The 22,085-nt window shown below is 34.4% G+C and overlaps 1 protein-coding gene across 3 annotated transcripts in view; it reads left to right on the top strand.

The window, feature by feature from the left end:
- The window catches only part of rsrc1 (arginine/serine-rich coiled-coil 1), a 163,163-nt gene that overhangs the window by 48,434 nt on the left and 92,644 nt on the right, over positions 1-22,085 (top strand). For all 3 annotated transcript variants that reach the window (XM_058080727.2, XM_078792671.1, XM_058080731.2), the window contains exon 5: positions 8,580-8,616. In XM_058080727.2, the coding sequence (XP_057936710.2) occupies positions 8,580-8,616 (37 nt within the window). The remainder of the gene's footprint in view (positions 1-8,579; positions 8,617-22,085) is intronic.

Below are 22,085 nucleotides of genomic sequence, written 5' to 3'. Positions count from 1 at the left end.
CCCCCCCCCCCCAAAAGCGGTCCCAGGCTCTTTTCAGGATGAAGGTGCGATGTACAATTGAAGGGCAGGATTGAAAGTGATTACCTTGTTAACTCCTGGCACCCAACCGCTGGCTGGAAATAGAGCCGAGCGCCGGGGCCTGATTTGCAAATGAATAACCTCTTGCCCGGCCCTCTTCTTCTTCCTCCAACCCCCCCACCACCACCTCCATTCCACTGTCGCCCTCCCTCTTTTTCTTTCTCCATTGGATGCCAAGATGATGGTTTTATATTGTGCCATGACAGATGCTACGCGGGGCTGCCATTGTTCCCCATCAGCTTTCCAGGGCTGGCAAGGCGAGCCAAAAAGATTTCCACATGTGATTTTAACACTAACCCACGCCCTCCCCTCCGCACCCCCGACTCCATAGCAGCCCGGCGCTCTAGTCTTTGTGTATCAGACTTTCAGGAGCACAATGATGATGCTGGGGGGGGCGTCATTGTCTCCTTCTCAATCATGGAGAGGTAGCTCTGATTAGGGAAGCATCTAATTGGGAGATATGAAAAAGGGTCGCCTTCTATTGAGGAAACCACAGGGAAATTGATCGCTCTTTCCCGATTTATGCTTCTGTACCACGCTTTTTTTTTTTTTTAATCAACTCCATCCCTCCAGACCGCGTTGTCATGTACAGTCGGAGAAATCTTTTGCTTGGTGACGTTCGCGTCACAATGATGTTGATTTTTAAAAATGTATTTACATTTCAGTTGACACTGCGTCAAAAGCTGAGGAAACATGATTGAAGAAACATTACCAGTTGGCTCGTCAGTCTGGAAAAAGGAACGTGACAGTACGGCTAAGGAAACTAAATATGGAGTTACCTGCAGTTTAGTGGTTAATTAGGATTTGTAATTGATAATTGGGTTTAAATTTGGTAGAAATGATGCTAAAGGTTGCCGATCTCGGCTCTTGGCTCTATAGTCATCCTTTCTCCAATTCTTCTCTCTGTACCTCTCATGGTTTAAATGTTGCAAAAAGCCAACAAACAAAGAATAACTTATATCTTGCTGTACTCGGGTCTCGTGTGATATCATGCACAGAAAATGGTAATGGTTTAATTTCATTTGAACATGCATCAGATTCCAATTGAGTGCATCCCATAATCAGTTCCCAGTTCCACATGTCCAAAAGGAGTAGGAAGAAGCAAAGCTTATTAAATCCTACCCCTCCATCTGGTACTTTTACAATCACTAACTGTTACATTTGTTCACTTCCTGCTTTCATAATATGGTTGAAGTTGTTTTTTTTATTTTATTTTATTTTTTGTCAGGTACCAAAGTAAAAAAAGTTCAATTTTTTCAATGTTTTTTATTTATTTATTTTATTTTTGTCAACTTTCCTAATATAGTTTTAAGTTTTATTTTTTCATTTTTTTAAATATGTAAAAAAATGTTTTTAATTTTTTTTAATTTTGTTTAATTTTTTTTATTAATTTTTAATTTTTTAATTTTATTATTTTTCATTTGATTCATTTTTATTTGATTAATTTTTATTTTATTGATTTTTATTATTATTGTTTTTTAATTTAAAATAAATGTTAATTTATTTTAATTTTTTATCCCGTACCAAAGTACTCGGTGATATGAGCATCCAATGCCATAATGGGTACCATAGTAAGTGTCAATATAGTGATATATATAGCACATCATGACTGGTTCAAGACTCTTCATCCTTGTATTTAGCAAATGTATTTTATTTATTAATTTATTTTATTAATTTTTATTTTAAAAAGTTAAAGTTTTTCAATGTTTTTAATTCATTTATTTTATTTTTTATCAACTTTCCTAATATAGTTTTAAGTTTTATTTTTTCATTTTTTTAAATATGTAAAAAAATGTTTTTAATTTTTTTTTAATTTTGTTTAAAAAAATTATTTTAAATTGTTTTTTATTTTATTATTTTTCATTTGATTAATTTTTATTTGATAGATTTTTATTATTATTGTTTTTTAATTTACATTTTTTTAAATTTATTTTAATTTTTTGTCCCATACCAAAGTACTCGGTGATATGAGCATCCAATGCCATAATGGGTACCATAGTAAGTGTCAATATAGTGATATATATATAGCACATCATGACTGGTTCAAGACTCTTCATCCTTGTATTTAGCAAACATCAACTGCTTGTATTGTTTCTTGAATTGGCTCATCGTTGTGCATTGTTTGATTTCCTTACTCAATCCATTCCATAGTTTGATTCCACATACTGAAATGCTATGGCTAGCATAACGTAGTCCTAGCATAGAAGTGTTTCAAATGTACTTCTTCCCTGAGATCATATTTCATTTTGGAGAAAATAGGAATTATTGCTTTTAAAAACGCATATAAACACGTGTAGAGTTGTTGTTGTTGAGGCATTTTGGGAATGCATTACTGATTGTTTTATTCATTCTTCATCGTCGTGCTTTGGAAGAGCGACAGGCCCTTTTGAACCCCCCCGCCCCCCCTTTCAAAAACCATGTCCTTGACTTTTTAGCATCTGATTGTGTGTCCTGATCCTCCTGTTTGCCGTATAAACCCCTGAGAGGTTGCTCTGATAGTACCCACACAAGAATGCAATTTCAATTCCTATTGGCAGCCATGTTTAAAAGGAGCTCTATAGGCGATAGCAATCAGGCCCGTGGGGACGCCCGGCTTCCCGTATTGTGTTTGCGTGTTTGTATGGACTGCTTCATATCAAGCGTTTGCCTTGTGTTGGTAAAAATGCAGCATGCCACTGATGGGAAATGTTTATTCGGGCATGCTTTTATTTGCATATATGTGTGTGTGTGTGTGCGTTGTGAGGTGTCCCTATCCTATTGACTTTCCCATAAATATGCCTGCCATTATGTCAGCAGTCAAACAACATATGAATTCTCAATGACACGCTTGACAAGGCATGCTATTGTGGCAAATGGGGTTGCATGACACACACACACACACACACACACATTATATGTGTCACAAGGTAAAAAAATAATAGCCGGCCTTTTTAAAAAAAATTTTTTAAAAAAGGACAAGCTCTTTTATTAAAATGTTGAATGATTTGCTACATCATCGTTATTATTTTAGCTCTCGTAATTGAATTTCTCGGTCCAGCATCACTTCATTCAAGATGAGACCACATTCCACATGCATGGAAAGGAATGACAGTGGCATTGATGATGATGATGATGTCATGATTGGGGATTGGTCTCAACTCAAGTCGTTTATCAGCTCATCCTTTGCTATACCAGAAAAAGAAATGAGTTTTTCTTTGAATCCAGATGTCTCTCAAATGAACAAAGATCTGGTGAGGAGCGAAGGAACGCTAATGTATTGACCTGGAAAAATAATATTTTCTTGGATGTTAAATTACTGCATGTGTTTAGTTGAAGAGATGAGATTGCTGATGAGTGCCTGGCTAATGGGTACTAGCTCCGTTAGCTGGAACTCAAATGACTCCTCCTGCATTTCAAATCTTAGATTTCTTCATTGACAGACTAAAGATGGCCGTCTATGTTGTCTCCTTCTGGCAGTGAAAGGGCAAATATGATATGAGTGGGCTTCGATACGAGAGTGGAATCTTGAGGTTCAAGTCAACCAAAAGTTTGGAGTTTGAGTTGAAGCATAACAACCATGTTGAGCTCAGGTCATAACAATGACAGACATGTTGGTTTGCAGGGTCCACTTACCGTGTATTTTATGGACTATAAGTCGCTGTGGAGTATAAGTCGCACAAGGCCAAAATTGCATAATAAGGAAGAAAAAAAACATACATAAGTCGCACAAGGCAAAAAATGCATAATCAGGTAGAAAAAAACATACATAAGTCGCACTGGAGTATAAGATGCACATGGCCAAAAATGCATAATCAGGTAGAAAAAAAACATACATAAGTCGCACTGGAGTATAAGTCGCACAAGGCCAAAAATGCATAATCAGGTAGAAAAAAACATACATAAGTCACACTGGAGTATAAGATGCACATGGCCAAAAATGCATAATCAGGTAGAAAAAAACATACATAAGTCGCTGCGGAGTATAAGTCGCACAAGGCCAAAAATGCATAATCAGGTAGAAAAAAACATACATAAGTCGCACTGGAGTATAAGCCGCACAAGGCCAAAAATGCATAATCAGGTAGAAAAAAACATACATAAGTCGCACTGGAGTATAAGCCGCACAAGGCCAAAAATGCATAATCAGGTAGAAAAAAACATACATAAGTCGCACTAGAGTATAAGTGGCACAAGGCCAAAAATGCATAATCAGGTAGAAAAAAACATACATAAGTCGCACTGGAGTATAAGATGCACATGGCCAAAAATGCATAATCAGGTAGAAAAAAACATACATAAGTCGCACTGGAGTATATGTCGCACAAGGCCAAAAATGTATAATCAGGTAGAAAAAAACATACATAAGTCGCACTGGAGTATAAGATGCACATGGCCAAAAATGCATAATCAGGTAGAAAAAAACATACATAAGTCGCTGCGGAGTATAAGTCGCACAAGGCCAAAAATGCATAATCAGGTAGAAAAAAACATACATAAGTCGCACTGGAGTATAAGTCGCACAAGGCCAAAAATGCATAATCAGGTAGAAAAAAACATACATAAGTCGCACTGGAGTATAAGATGCACATGGCCAAAAATGCATAATCAGGTAGAAAAAAACATACATAAGTCGCTGCGGAGTATAAGTCGCACAAGGCCAAAAATGCATAATCAGGTAGAAAAAAACATACATAAGTCGCACTGGAGTATAAGTCGCACAAGGCCAAAAATGCATAATCAGGTAGAAAAAAACATACATAAGTCGCACTGGAGTATAAGATGCACATGGCCAAAAATGCATAATCAGGTAGAAAAAACATACATAAGTCGCTGCGGAGTATAAGTCGCACAAGGCCAAAAATGCATAATCAGGTAGAAAAAAACATACATAAGTCGCACTGGAGTATAAGTCGCACAAGGCCAAAAATGCATAATCAGGTAGAAAAAAACATACATAAGTCGCACAAGGCTAAAAATGCATAATCAGGTAGAAAAAACACATACATAAGTCGCACTGGAGTATAAGTCGCACAAGGCCAAAAATGCATAGTCAGGTAGAAAAAACCATACATAAGTCGCTGCGAGTATAAGTCCCACAAGGCCAAAACTGCATAATCAGGTACAAAAAACACATACATAAGTCGCTGTGGAGTATAATTCGCACAATGCAAAAAATGCATAATTAGGTAGAAAAAAAACATACATAAGTCGCACAAGGTCAAAAATGCATAATCAGGTAGAAAAAAAACATACATAAGTCGCTGTGGAGTATAAGTGTCATTTTTTGCGGGTAATTTATTTTCCAAACTACTTGACCAAAACAGACATTAGGTCCTCTTGGAAGGCAAGTTGTAAGAATAAAAGAATAGAGAACAGGCTGAATAGATGTAAGATATGCTAACACAATGCTAATTCAGCTACACTAAAAATAAACATGAACACAAAAGGTTTTTTTCATTCATAAGTTGCTCTGGAGTATAAGTGGCAGGAACAGCCAACCTATGAAAAAAAGTGCGACTTACAGTTTGGAAAATACGGTAAATAATAAAGCAAATTAAATAAAATGAGGGTAGAAAAATATTTGTATTTTTACTCAACAGTAAACCAAATGTAAAAAAAATCTTAAAATAACACATATATTATAATTTATTTTTTACAGTGGTATTATTTTTAGTCATTTTTAATGTTATTTAATTTGTAGCCCTTATTGAGCCCTTATTAAAAAACAAAATAAAAAAATTTGATGTATCTATTTTTCAGTCACCACCGTCCCATGTAAAGCAACGTGCGCCCTACCCTACTCCCGCCATCGAGCCTCTTCCATCAGCTCTCCCGAGTCTCGCCACGCGTCGCACGTCACCAAGCGCGGCCGCGGCGTCTCCCCGGCCTTGTGCTTACACCGCCATTACTGTCTGGCCCGCGTCCCGCTACAAATTGCATGAACAGGCACTGACACATTTTCAATATTATTACATTAAACCAAGTGGATTTTGATTGATAACCTAATATTGGCCTAATGCAAAACATCAATCACGGCAAGTATATTAATTATTTAATATTGTGGCGTAATTCAGAAATCAATGCCGCCTGCTGCTTTCCGAAGGAGGAAGGGAGGAGGCGAGGAGGAGATCTGGCTCCCCGAAGACCTCAGCGGCTGATATGATGTTCGGAGATGAGAGATGTTAAAATGGTTTGAGTGCGTCTTAATGGACGCCGACATGACATTCGCCAGTCGGCGAGTGAAAATTTTATTTTAATTCCCGAAAAAAAAAACGAGCCGTGGAATATGAGCAGGTGGAGAAGGAATGAGGAGGAAGAGGAGGAGGGATGGAGCCTTTCTCCCCCCTGTGTTAGATTGTTTCCCGCTAATTGTGCTTCATTAGCGGATTACACACACTGTCACCACGGTAACAAATGTCTCGCTGTCGGCCCCGCTGCGCGCCCCCGTCATGTATAATGAATGTGGGGGGGTGTTTGTCACGATGTAATGTAATTACAGCCAGATGAAGTTGGCCTTAAGTGGTTGACTTTATGCCGCGGAGAAGAAGGAGGAGGAAACGGAAAACGGGTTTTCTCGCTCACCTTTGCAACCATTTGCATGTCATTCCTTTGGACCGTACTTGGAACCTGGATGGATGGATGGATGGATGGATATTTGGGGGGGGAACGGCTGCGGGTGGGAGGGTGTATTAGACGGTATGTAATTTTAGAGATGGTATAGATTTACACTGCCATGCTGCTGGCTGCATTAGCAACTGAAGCCTGTCGATAAGCCATCCTCTCTCTTCATCTACACACACACACACACACACACACACACACACACACACACACACACACAGAGTTGTCAGTAATGGGGGACCAGGGTTGGTCGGGGTGGCGGGATCCGAAACGGAGGCTGTTTGTATTCTCTTCATCTTTTTGATTTCCACTGCCGCAAATTTGAAATGTGCCAAAATTGCATCTATTATTTACTGCCAATTTGCTTCTTTTTTTTTTTTTTTAGCCTCCCTCCCTACCGACTAACACACAAATACACACTAGGTTTCTAACTTGTTCCAACCGCTGCTACTGATGTGTTGGTATACTACTACTAATAGTTATAGTTGTACTACAATAACTATAAAAGCAATCTTCACTGGCTAAATGTACTGCAAAAAAGGTCGGTAAGGATAATTCATAATGCCGCCTACAGAGAACATACTAACTCCTTATTTCTAAAATCACAAATACTTCAACTTGCTGATATAGTTCATCTTCAAACAGCTAAAATAATGCATAAGGCTAAAAATAATAAGCAATTAGCTAAAAATGTCATCCAATACTTCTCTACAAGAGAGGAGAAATATGATCTAAAATAAAAATAAAAATAAAAATAAAAATAAAAATAAAAATAAAAATAAAAATAAAAATAAAAATAAAAATAAAAATAAAAATAAAAATAAAAATAAAATGATATAATATGAAATATGATCTCAGGGAAAAAGTACATTTGAAACACTTCTATGCTAGGACTACGTTATGCTAGCCAAAGCATTTCAGGATGTGGAATCAAACTATGGAATGGATTGTGTAAGGAAATCGAACAATGCACAACGATGAGCCAATTCAAGAAACAATACAAGCAGTTGATGTTTGCTAAATACAAGGATGAAGAGTCTTGAACCAGTCATGATGTGCTATATATATCACTATATTGACACTTACTATGGTACCCATTATGGCATTGGATGCTCATATCACCGAGTACTTTGGTACGGGACAAAAATAAAAAAATGTAAAAAAAATTTAAAAATAAAAAAATATTTAATAAAATAAATTAATAAATAAAATAAATTTGCTAAATACAAGGATGAAGAGTCTTGAACCAGTCATGATGTGCTATATATATCACTATATTGACACTTACTATGGTACCCATTATGTCATTAATTGCTCATATCACCTCCTACTTTGGTATGGGACAAAAAATAATAAAACATTTTTAAAAATAAAAAACAATAATAATAAAAATCAATAAAATAAAATTAATTAAATAACATTTATTTTTTGTTTTTTTAATTAATTTTTTTGTATAATTTTTATTAACATTTTTTAATTAAATTTTTTTTTAAATAAAGAAAATTAAAACTATATTGGGAAAGTTGATAAAAATAATATAAATAAATAAAAAACACTAAAAATTGACTTAAACTATAAGAAAGCAGGAAGTGAACAAATGTAACAGTTACTGATTATAAAAGTACCAGATGGAGGGGTAGGATTTAATAAGCTTTGCTTCTTCCTACTCCTTTTGGACATGTGGAACTGGGAACTGATTATGGGATGCACTCAATTGGAATCTGATGCATGTTCAAATGAAATAAAACCATTACCATTATTACAGCGGCATGCCAATGGAGGTAACCTGTAGGTGGCGTGCATACAAATACACGCCTACTGTTTTGATTGTAAAATAATGCTAAGAGTTCCAAATGCGTGTGAAACTTAACATGCTTAAAAAATGTGTTCTTGTGTTGCAGGGACGCCGGACTCATGAAAGCGAGATTAGAACATTTGGTAAGTTCTATTTGACACACATCTGTGATAATATGTTGTTATTAAAATTGTCTTCAGTTCTGGTTAAACACACCCACACACACACACACAGTAAGTGTGCTCATAAGGATGAATATGAGGACCTTGCAAACTCTCTCATGGGACAAAAGCTAAAAATTTAATGTCCATTTCCAGTCTTTTTCTGGCTACTTTCTTTAGTGCAAGGTCACAGTGCCATGCAACACAAAGTGGAAAGGTTCACGCTCCTTTTTTTGGGGGGGGGGGTGGGTGGGAAAGAACCACAGGCTTTTTTTGCCCCTTGGATGAATTATAGACACGGGTCAGCAAGGGTCCTGGTTCTCTGTGGATGTCACACGCCCTGGCCCCCCTGCATACTAAACCACACACACAAATGACCCTGAATTTGCCACTGTGATGTCTGACCTCCATATTCAAACACCACATTGGAACATTTTCTTTGCCGACTCTCGCAATCTTCATACAGGGCACCCAAATCGCGTGTGTCGGGAAAAATTCCAGGATTGTTGATCTCCACGACATGCTTGGAGGACTGAGTTGTGGCAGGGTAACTGCTTCACCGGGACACCAGAAAAACATCCGAGAAGAACATCTCCAAGGTTCTACCACGCATTCTGAAGCCATCTTTCCAGGAGTGTGTTAAACTCCAGATTAAAAAAAAAAAACATTATGCATTTAGATCAACAATACTAATACGACAAAATTTAAAATAAAAAAAAAATTAAAATATAACAACAAATTAAATAAAAAAAATAATAATATAATAATTAAAACAATTTAGCAATTTATGAATGACTCAAATAAAAATGTTTTGGGTTAAAAAACATTATGCATTTAGATCAACAATACTAATACTACAATACTACAAAATTTAAAATATAGAAAAATGTAAAATATAACAACAAATTTAAAATATAAAAAAATAATAATTAAAACAAGTGAGCAATTTATGATTGACTTAATTAAATAAAAATGTTTTGGGTTAAAAAACATTATGCATTTAGATCACCAATACTAATACTACAATATTACAAAATTTAAAATATAAAAATGTTTAAAATATAACAAACGTTTTAAAATATAAAAAAAATAATATTTAAAACAAGTGAGTGACTGACTGAATGACTCAATTAAATCAAAATGTTTTGGGTTAAAAAACATGCATTTAGATCAACAATACTAATACTACAAAATTTTAAATATAACAAAAATTTAAATATAACAACAAATCTAAAATATAAAAAAATAACAATTAAAACAAGTGAGCAATTTATGAATGACTCAATTAAATAAAAACATTTTGGATTAAAAAACATTATGCTTTTAGATCAACAATACTAATACTACAAAATTTTAAATCTAACAAATTTAAAATATAAAAAAATAATAATTAAAACAAGTGAGCAATTTATGAATGACTAAAAATGGTGGCTGTGATGACGAAGCCACCACACATTCTGAAGCGATCTTTCCAGGAGTGCATTCAACTCCAGCGGGAGTCCTTTTCAGAAGTTTTCTGACACACCTCATAGAGTACTGGTGGTAGTTTGAATCCGGAGCTGAAGATATGAATGGAAAAAGATGTGTAGATGCAGTAATGTAGTTCCTCATAAAAAGGTCATGTATTACTATGAATAATGCAGGCAATGGTTCCATGCATTAACAATATTAATCACTTGGTGTATTGAAATTATGAGCAAGCCTTCAGGTCATGAGATGCACTCAGCTTAAATGCGTACATGAAAGCCATTCAACTGTAAAATGTGTACTATAAATATGTATTGGCAGTGACTAAATGGATGATGGCTTGTTCACTGCATAAAAAAAACTCTGAGCAAAATAAGCATTTAAAAATAAATAAGTTACCTTTTGCTTGAGGGCAGGTCAGCTTAAACGTGTGGTTGACATCACTTGTCGGCGCCAATATATCCCACAATTCCGCATTTTGTTGACTTGTTGACAAATTTAATTCATTTTTTACCGCTTATCCTCACGAGGATCACACGTATGCTGGAGCCTATCCCAGCTGTCTTTGGTGAGAGGCGGGGTACACCCTGCACTGGTGGCCAGCCAATCACAGGGCACATATAGACAAACAACCATTCACACTCACATTCATACCTATGGACAATTTGGAGTGGCTAATTAACCTAGCATGTTTTTGGAATGTGGGAGGAAACCGGAGTACCCGGAGAAAACCCACGCATGCACGGGGAGAACATGCAAACTCCACACAGAGATGGCCGAGGGTGGAATTGAACCCGGGTCTCCTAGCTGTGAGGACATAAAATATAAAAAAAATTCAAATATAACAACAAATTTTAAATATAAAAAAATAATAATTAAAACAAGTGAGCAATTTAGGAATGACTCAATTAAATGAAAATGTTTTGGGTTAAAAAACATTATGCTTTTAGATCAACAATACTAATACTACAATACTACAAAATTTAAAATATAAAAATATTTAAAATATAACTACAAAATTTAAAATATAAATTTGTTTTAAATATTACAACAAATTTAAAATGTAAAAAAAAAATTAAATATAACAACAAATTTAAAATATAAAAAAATAATAATTAAAACAAGTGAGCAATTTAGGAATGACTCAATTAAATGAAAATGTTTTGGGTTAAAAAACATTATGCTTTTAGATCAACAATACTAATACTACAATACTACAAAATTTAAAATATAAAAAATATTTAAAATATAACTACAAAATTTAAAATATAATTTTTTTTTTAAATATTACAACAAATTTAAAATGTAAAAAAATAATTAAATATAACAACAAATTTAAAATATAAAAAAATAATTAAAACAAGTGAGCAATTTATGAATGACTCAATTAAATATAAATGTTTTGGGTTAAAAAAATATGCATTTAGATCTACAATACTACAAAATTTAAAATATAAAAATTTTTAAATATAACAACAAAATTAAAATATAAAAAAAATAATTAAAACAAGTGAGCGATTCATCAATGACTCAATTAAATACAAATGTTTTGAGTTAAAAAAACATTATTCATTTAGATCAACAATACTAATACTACAAAATTTTAAATATACATTTTTTAAATATTACAACAAATGTAAAATATATGTATTTTTTTAAATATAACAAAATATAAAAAAATAATAATTAAAACAAGTGAGCAACTTAGGAATGACTCAATTAAATAAAAAAAATTTAGGTTAAAAACATTAAGCTTTTAGATCAACGATGCTAATACTACAATACTACAAAATTTAAAATATAAAAAATATTTAAAATATAACAACAAATTTAAAATATGAAAAAAAATTGAAACAAATGAGCAATTCATCAATGACTCAATTAAATACAAATGTTTTGAGTTAAAAAACATTATTCATTTAGATCAACAATACTAATACTACAAAATACTACAAAATTTAAAATATAAAAAAAATAAAATATTACAACAAATTTAAAATATAATTTTTTTTAAATATAACAACAAATTTAAAATATAAAAAAATAATAATTAAAAAAGTGAGTGATTTATGAATTACTCAATTAAATAAAAATGTTTTGGGTTAAAATAAATTATGCATTTAGATCTACAATACTACAAAATTTTAAATATAATTTTTTTAAAATATAACAACAAATTAAAATGTAAAAAAATAATTATTTAAACAAGTGAGCAATTTATGAATGACTCAATTAAATAAAAATGTTTTGGGTTAAAAAACATTATGCATTTAGATCAACAATACTTATACTACAATACTACGAAAAAAGCCCAGGTTGAAGTCCCAACGGCGCAACTGGTACGACTGTAATCGAACCCAATTGACATAAATGTGTTGCATCTTCCACTTGGTGGAGATAATTGTTTCATCTCTGAGTGTGTTCAGCCAAACTAATTACTATTTTTGTAAAGCCCACAGCTTTTGTGTTGGCGTGCATCCCGTAGTGTGGCGCGTACGCGGCTACGTCTGGCTTATTTATCATCAAACGTATGAAAGGTCTGCGCTACGGCGGCAGCATCTTCGTCATCATCGCTTCCAGGCGTTGGATTTTATACACTGGAGTATATTTTTAACATTACACTGCATTTTAACATTATACACAACCGTTCCTTTATCGTCGTATATTTTTGTGTAAAACATCTCGGGGAATTGAACACCCCGCCCGCCGCTCCTCTCTCCGCGCAGTGTGTTTATGCTTATGGCGAGATTGCACCCCCGGCAGTCAGCATGCCCCGTGGGGACGAGCTCAGGGCTCTTGATTGCGACTCGGGAAGCGAGAACGGTAAATAATGATGCGCGTTTCACGCCCCCACCCCCTCCGAGGAAGAGTTGCAGAAGTGTTCAAAATCTTGTTCCCCCTCAGTCATTCACATAAACATCCCCGTAGACTTCCAAACGGGCGTTTATGACTGCCTGTTGATGTACTGCTGCGGAGATGGGCGCGTCAACTTATCTAAGCTGGAGACATATTATTCTTTTAGATGCCTGCCTTCAATCTGATTGGATAAAAACCATCACTCTCTTTTATTTGGGGCTTGCTTGGGAATAGAATCACTTTCTAATAGGGAGTGTTGTTTTTATAGCATTCGGGGGATTTGGACTCAGGATGTGCATAATAATGGACTAATCGATCTTCAAGGACCGATTGATTGTGTGAAACTGTTGATTAATGGGAGCGAAAAATGGGTGCACTACTTGGCTGCGACCAGAAGGGGCGCTGTTATGTTTGGTTGCATTTCAATCGGCATTTCTTGGGTCTACTTTTTTTTTAATTGATGAAGGTAAAAGCAATTGCTGATGCGTGTATAGTCCGGTAAAATTATTAGACAACTGTTCATTGACTTATGGACAATTGGTAATTTGGTAATGGTTTGATTTCGTTTGAACATGCATCAGATTCCAATTGAATGCATCCCATAATCAGTTCCCAGTTCCACATGTCCAAAAGGAGTAGGAAGAAGCAAAGCTTATTAAATCCTACCCCTCCATCTGGTACTTTTACAATCACTAACTGTTACATTTGTTCACTTCCTGCTTTCCTAATATAATTGAAGTTATTTAATTCTTAATTTTATTATTTTTTGTATTTTTTTAAATTTTTATTTTTCTAATTATTTTTTTAAATATATTTTTGTATTTTTTAAAAACATTTTTTAATTTTTCAAAAAATATTTTTCAAAATTTTTTTTTTTTTAATATATTTTTTTAAATTTTAATTTTTTTCATTTGAACATGCATCAGATTCCAATTGAGTGCATCCCATAATCAGTTCCCAGTTCCACATGTCCAAAAGGAGTAGGAAGAAGCAAAGCTCATTAAATCCTACCCCTCCATCTGGTACTTTTACAATCACTAACTCTTACATTTGTTCACTTCTTGCTTCCCTAATATAATTGAAGTTATTTAATTCTTAATTTAATTAATTTTTGTATTTTTTTTATTATTTTTTTTATATAAAAAATAAAAATAAAAAATAAAAACTAAAAAAAATTAAAATTTTTAAAAATTTTAATTTTAAGTTTTTTCATTTGAACATGCATCAGATTCCAATTGAGTGCATCCCATAATCAGTTCCCAGTTCCACATGTCCAAAAGGAGTAGGAAGAAGCAAAGCTCATTAAATCCTACCCCTCCATCTGGTACTTTTACAATCACTAACTGTTACATTTGTTCACTTCCTGCTTTCCTAATATAGTTTAAGTCTATTTTTGACGTTTTTTATTTAAAAAATAGTTTTTTATTTTATTTTTGTCAACTTGCTGCTTTCCTAATATATTTTTAAGTATTTTTATTTGTCTTTATTTTTTATTTTTATATTTAGTTTTATGTATTTATGTATTATTTATTCTTTTTTTTAATTTTATTTTTGTCACAGAATTGCATAGAGAAGTATTGGATGACGTTTTTAGCTAATTGCTTATTTTTAGCCTTATGCATTATTTTAGCTGTTTGAAGATTTGAAGTATTTGTGATTTTCGAAATAAGGAGCTAGTATGTTCTCTGTAGGCCAAATTAAGAAAAATGTTGTTTTAAACCTTCCGGACTAATTTTCTTTAGTGTGCGAGGCGGTAAAATGGCTCTATTGATAGTAAGATTTCCGACCCCTTGTTATAGAATGTGCCGCCATATCAAATGTGCACATTTATTGTCATTTGTATTGGAATTATACGGTGCCGCCATTAGGTGAGCTACTGTGATTTCCATGCTAGACGTGTGTTTTGTTTTTATATATCTCAGCAGACTGATACAACAAAGAGAGGAAAAAATGAAGATAATTGCTCCCAGTGCATCTCCTTTTAGTTTTGCGCTTTTGTAGAGAAGCACCGAGGAAAGAGCACTTGAGTATGACTGCAACCATGCTTTGCTCTGCTGAGAAAAGGACTGAAGGAAGCGTATGATGTATGATGGTGTGTTCTTAATCTTCTTGTACAATAGAAGTGGACACAATGAGTTTATCTGAACAATTATTCCTCCAGCCTCGCTGTGATTGCATGTGCACGTTGCTTTCTCACTTGTCATGTTGGGTTCCCTTGAAAGGAACTCTGGTACTTTTCCGGTACGGTCATGGTAATGGTTTAATTTAATTTGAACATGCATCAGATTCCAATTGAGTGCATCCCATAATCAGTTCCCAGTTCCACATGTCCAAAAGGAGTAGGTAGAAGCAAAGCTTATTAAATCCTACCCCTCCAACTGGTACTTTTACAATCACTAACTCTTACATTTGTTCACTTCCTGCTTTCCTAATATAATTTAAGTTATTTATTTCTTTATTTAATAAATTTTTGTATTTTTTAAATACATTTTTGTCTTCTTTTAAATACATTTTTGTCTTCTTTTAAATACATTTTTGTAGTTTTTTTGAATACATTTAAAAAAATATTTATAATATTTTTTTAAATAATTTTTTCAATTATTTTTTTTTTTCATTTGAACATGCACCAGATTACAATTGAGTGCATCCCATAATCAGTTCCCAGTTCCACATGTCCAAAAGGAGTAGGAAGAAGCAAAATTTATTAAATCCTACCCCTCCATCTGGTACTTTTACAATTACTAACTGTTACATTTGTTCACTTCCTGCTTTTCTAATATAATTGAAGTTATTTAATTCTTAATTTAATTATTTTTTGTTTTTTTTTAAATATTTTTTTAATTATTTTTTGTATTTTTAAATATATTTTTGTATTTTTAAAATGCATTTATATATTTAAAAAAATATATATATTTTTATTTTTAAATTTTGTAATTTTTTTTAATTAAATCCTACCCCTCCATCTGTTACTTTCACAATCACTAACTGTTACATTTGTTCACTTCCTGCTTTCCTAATATAGTTTAAGGCTTTTTTGTTGTTACTTTACTTTACTTTACTTTAGTCACATATGATGCTCATATCACCTCCTACTTCAGTATGGGACAAAAAATTACAAAATTTAAAAATTCAAAAAAAAGCAAAAACAAAAAACTTAAACTGTATACATTTGTTTACTTCATGCTTTCCATAATACAGTTTAATTTTAATTTTAATTTTAATTTTAATTTTAATTTTAATTTTAATTTTAATTTTAATTTTAATTTTAATTTTAATTTTAATTTTAATTTTAATTTTAATTTTAATTTTAATTTTAATTTTAATTTTAATTTTAATTTTAATTTTTAGTATATATTTTTTATTTTAAATGAATTTTTAAGTTGAACTAGGGATGGGTATCGTTTATCTTAGGGCCATCACAAATAACGTGTTAACAATGTTCCCTAATCATGTCAAAAATTCTTCAACGTAATTATGATAGCATGCTCATCATAGCGAACCACCCCTCTCTCTTATGATGGCGGACATCGGCACAGTGTTGCGTCGCCACTAGGACTTGCTTTTTTATAACTTTACATCAACAGCAGTGCATTTGCAACACTTGGGGGATTAAAAGATTCCAAGATTCTTGTTCAGAAAGAAAAAGTCTCACAATAACGAATAAGTTCATTAACGATTGGCATGATAATAAAAAATACATTCATCATTTTGCCGGCTTCCATAGATTTCCATTTGCATGCGTGTCTCTTTTCATCGTCTCTCGCCTCCAAACATGCGCATTGGTTCATAAAACAACAGCGTTCAAACAGAGTGAGACCTCTTGTCAGTCAGAACTGTTGGCCCGCTAGCAAGTCAACTTTGCTCCAGTGTGGACAATCCACGCCGAGCTACTATACGTCTGATGGCGTCCCTCGGCGAGTTGAAGAGTTTACGTAGCCGGCTTGGCCTCACGACAGACAGCGACAGGCAGCTGCACAGGGAATCAAACCTGGCAACGCAGTGTGAAATAAGGTTGGGAGAATCAGCATTGCGTTTCTTCTCTTTTAATGGAAGTCCAAAAGATAAAGTGGAAAAGCAGTTTCAGAGAGAAAAGAAAGATAAGTGAGATGAAGACAGGGGGGGGGGGGGGTTGATAATCAGCAAACAGATTTCCTTGCCTATTACACTAATGATTTCATCATATTTGATGTGTCGGCAGGGGGTGGGAGGCGATTTAAGCGGGCGGTAGCGGAATGTGGGAGGGGGGGTATTCTCTCTCATCTCGTGGCTAAATGATGGAGTAATTTGACTGACCCCCACCCCTCACCATCCCACCCCCCTCCCCGCCCCGACTCGGGGCAAGCCCGCTTGTAATTGCATGTCAGAAGCAGGGACACACATGACTTGTTTCTTCTATGCGTCGCCTTCATCTCGTCATCAGGTTGCTTTGCTTGTAAAGGGGCCCCTCCCGAAAAATAACAACTCCATAAACAAAGCAAAGATTGCATTCATTTCTAAATGATGATATTACATTAGACACGGTGCTGTCAAATATCAAAAATAATGTTAACCCTACGACTGACTGGACCCTACACTCAAAAATCACCCATACTAGAATCAATGCCTTTTTATGACAATTTTGCCATTTTGGTTAGGAATAATCACTTGTATGATATTTAGTATTATATTTAGGAGTTGATAAGAATCAAAGGTTCCTGTTGGATTCCATAGAAAATGCATGCAGGTCATTTTTGACCCACTTATGGAAGGTTGGGGTAGTAACACAAAAACTAAAATTTCTTAAAATGTATAAAAGGTAAGTTAAGAATGTGAACGGCATGATATCAAAAACACGATTTTTGAGGAATACCTGGAATATGAAATGATAAAAATTTTTCATTACAAAGATATTTCAAAAAAACAACCTGACCGGGTCATTTTTTGCCCACTTATGGAAGATTTCTTAAAATTTCTTAAAATGTATCAAAGTTAAGTTAAAAATGTGAACGGCATGATATCAAAAACATGTTTTTTGAGGAATACCTGGAATATGAAATGATAACAATTTTTCATTATGAACATATTTCAAGAAAACAACCTGACCGGGTCATTTTTGACCCACTTATGGAAGGTTGGGGTAGTAACACAAAAACTAAAATTTCTTAAAATGTATAAAAGGTAAGTTAAAAATGTGAATGGCATGATATCAAAAACATGTTTTTTGAGGAATACCTGGAATATGAAATGATAAGAAATTTTAATTACTAAGATATTTCAAAAAAACAACCTGACCGGGTCATTTTTTGCCCACTTATGGAAGATTTCTTAAAATTTCTTAAAATGTATAAAAGTTAAGTTAAAAATGTGAACGGCATGATATCAAAAACATGTTTTTTGAGGAATACCTGGAATATGAAATGATAAAATTTTTTCATTATGAAGATATTTCAAGAAAACAACCTGACCGGGTCATTTTTGACCCACTTATGGAAGGTTGGGGTAGTAACACAAAAACTAAAATTTCTTAAAATGTATAAAAAGTAAGTTAAAAATGTGAATGGCATGATATCAAAAACATGTTTTTTGAGGAATACCTGGAATATGAAATGATAAATTTTTTTCATTATGAACATATTTCAAGAAAACAACCTGACCGGGTCATTTTTGACCCACTTATGGAAGGTTGGGGTAGTAACACAAAAACTAAAATTTCTTAAAATGTATAAAAGGTAAGTTAAAAATGTGAATGGCATGATATCAAAAACATGTTTTTTGAGGAATACCTGGAATATGAAATGATAAAAAATTTTCATTACAAAGATATTTCAAGAAAACAACCTGACCGGGTCATTTTTGACCCACTTATGGAAGGTTGGGGTAGTAACACAAAAACTAAAATTTCTTAAAATGTATAAAAGGTAAGTTAAAAATGTGAATGGCATGATATCAAAAACATGTTTTTTGAGGAATACCTGGAATATGAAATGATAAAAAATTTTCATTACAAAGATATTTCAAGAAAACAACCTGACCGGGTCATTTTTGACCCACTTATGGAAGGTTGGGGTAGTAACACAAAAACTAAAATTTCTTAAAATGTATAAAAAGTAAGTTAAAAATGTGAATGGCATGATATCAAAAACATGTTTTTTGAGGAATACCTGGAATATGAAATGATAAAAATATTTGAAGAAAACAACCTAAGCGGGTCATTTTTGACCCACTTATGCATCTAAGAGTTAAGAAGGACTCCCTTACTGTATGTGCTCCATCTTAATGGTACATCGCTGGATGTCAAGGGCATGGAGGAAATTAAATCGGAAAGTGCAGATAGACCAAAGAAGATATTATCTCTGGATGATTGCAGTTTTGATAGGTATTCCCGTGAATTTCATTTTCTCCGGATGGAGAGAAGATGAGTTAGGCTGCAGATTTGCTCATTTTTCTTCCACGTGATTTATGGGAGTTGAGCGTCAAACCCTCCTCCTCCCCCCCCGCCGCTTCCCCCTTTTATGGAGAACATGCACACGGCACTCCACTCCAAACAAGCGTCTTGTTTGTTGCACTTTACAAGCATCGCATGTATATTTGTGCTTTTCATGTTTCGGGGGCTTAGTAAGCCGAACCGGGTATGTTGGAATTGTGTATGAATCCGCACTCGCCGAGCCCCATCATCAGAGGAGTGAACCATTCCAAGCAGTGTCATTACTCAGACTTGTTTACATTCTAAATACGTAATGAAATCTTGTTGGTAATAATGACGGGAATAAAAGTTTGTGAAATTGTAAAAGTGGCGAAGTTTGAGAAATGAGCCCCGGCCCGTGAAATAGCATTTGGGGGCAGGAAACGACGTTATTATGCAGCGCTCCTGCCTGCCCGAGACATGAAGATGAACTGCCGGTGGGCTATAAAATGCTGTTAGCCCCGGCCTGAAGTATGGCACATTGTAAAAGAGCCCCTGATCCCATATTGACAATATATAGAAAAGTATAGCCATACACAACATTATTTTTCATAGAAGATGAGCTCAGAAACAGCACCCTCCCATACATCCACTGATAGTCAACCCCCCCTTTATAAAATATCTAAATAAACATATTGCCATGGAACCCATCTCTGCCCTGATCTTATAGACTTTGATATTAAAAACAGAAATATTGCATTTTCTTGAAGCTTTGTTTTCTTCTGTCCTCTTTTAGCGATACGTTGAATCGGGAAGATGGCCGTGCTATATTATGCTTCATAATGAGATGAATATTGAGTATCAACGCCGGGATAGTATATGGGCGCTGTGAACCATATTTTTCTGTCAATGAGCTTTTGCAATATAGAAGCAATGCTAACGGCGGCGGAGGATTAAGACTGATGTTGCGTCGCCTTTTTTTTTTCCTAACCCACGTTGAGCTGTTTTGCTGTACTTTAGGTTTAGTAAAAAAAAAAAAAAAAGTAAATTTTACAGTAAAGTTTCGTTATATCGATATTCTCGGGAGTTGGAAAAAATACCGATATAACCAGACTATCCATATATCCGATCCTGCGCCGAACTGCATTAAAAATGGGCGGATCTTTGATATGCCATGTAATTTTCTCCTTGAGTTCATGGATTGCGTATCTAGCATGCTTTTGTACTACAATACATTTTGTACTACAGTAAATAAAAATAAACTTACGCTGTAGTGATTACCGGTTACCGGGACATAATTCACCCCGGAACATAATTCACCCCGGAACTATCGATAGGGAAGGTGTTGCCACCCGGAGGGTTAGGCGCGAGGGACGGGTGTTTTCCACTGTGTGTGCTGCACTCTGGTGGTGGAAGTGTGAAAAATAAAGTTGACTGGAAGCAGCCGTTCGCCGTGTTCTTTTTTGGTATTGAAATCCTTAAGCAAAGATTGATTTAAGCTGCTTTTGTATCGATATAAGCAGACCAAATTGGCTGGCGGGAGATGAAAAGGGCATCGTAGTAACCGGATTATCATAATAACCGTGTATCGTACTAACGGAGCTAATTATATCATAAAAGACTAGAAATTTGCCGGGAAATGAAAATAGTATCGTAATAAGTAGTAATTCATTTTAACCGATATCGATATAACGAGACTTTACTGTATGTAATTTACTGTAAGTTATTAAAGGTTCCCACTTCTGCAACTTTTAAATGGTGTTGTGACAGTAAAAAGAGCACAAAAAGCAGGCTTCACTACACATCTTAAATGTAATCATTTGGTTGTTCAATCAATATGCTAACCTTTCATGTAGCTGTTAAATGTTAGCAGTGTAGCTCACATAGCGATGCTATTGTTGCTAGCGTTTGTGTCCTCCTGTCCCACTCCTTAATTAGATTAATCCTTAATTAGTACTTATATGTGATATATGGTGTTTTTTTTACATTGGACGAGTGCAGAGTTGCTGCATTTATGTACAAAATATGTCCAGCAAGGCCTTCTCTGATGGCCCAAACACTGACTTATGTTTACATGAAACTACAGTTAATTCATTTTCTACCGCTTATCCTCACAAGGGGGTGCTGGAGCCTATCCCAGCTGTCTTCGGGCGAGAGACGGATTACACCCTGGACTGGTGGCCAGCCAATCACAGGGCACATATAGACAAACAACCATTCACACTCACATTCATACCTACGGACAATTTGGAGTGGCAAATTAACCTAGCATGTTTTTGGAATGTGGTCCGGAAACCGGAGTACCCGGAGAACATGCTAACTCCACACAGAGATGCCAGAGGGTGGAATTGAAACCTGGTCTCCTAGCTGTGACGTCCGCGCACTAACCACTAGACCGCCGTGCAGCCTGAAACTACAGTATATTAATTTATTTTAGTTTATTAATTGTCTGTTATTCCATAGCCAGCCATGCTAATTTTAGCATTGCACTGCTTGTGTGTTAGATGTTTTTGTCCAATCATATATGAGCTTCTGTGTGTTGCCATGTCAATGTAATCTGCCCAGGGCCTTCAGAATAAGGAGTGCTGGCTGTTTTGTATTTTTTTTTGTATTTTTTTTTCTTTTTTCTTTTTTTTTCCTTTTTTTGTATTTTTTTGTATTTTTTTTGTATTTTTTTTTAACCAAACAGATTTACACATATATAGTTGGTGGGTAGACAAATGATTTTTTTCAGATTAAAATGAAC

This window comes from Doryrhamphus excisus, linkage group LG8 (assembly GCF_037039965.1).
Source record: "Doryrhamphus excisus strain RoL-2023G ecotype Guam linkage group LG8, RoL_Dexc_Guam_v1.1, whole genome shotgun sequence".
NCBI lineage: Eukaryota > Metazoa > Chordata > Actinopteri > Syngnathiformes > Syngnathidae > Doryrhamphus > Doryrhamphus excisus.
The sequence above is the reverse complement of the archived record's forward strand: the minus strand, read 5'-3'. Positions and strand labels throughout refer to the sequence as shown.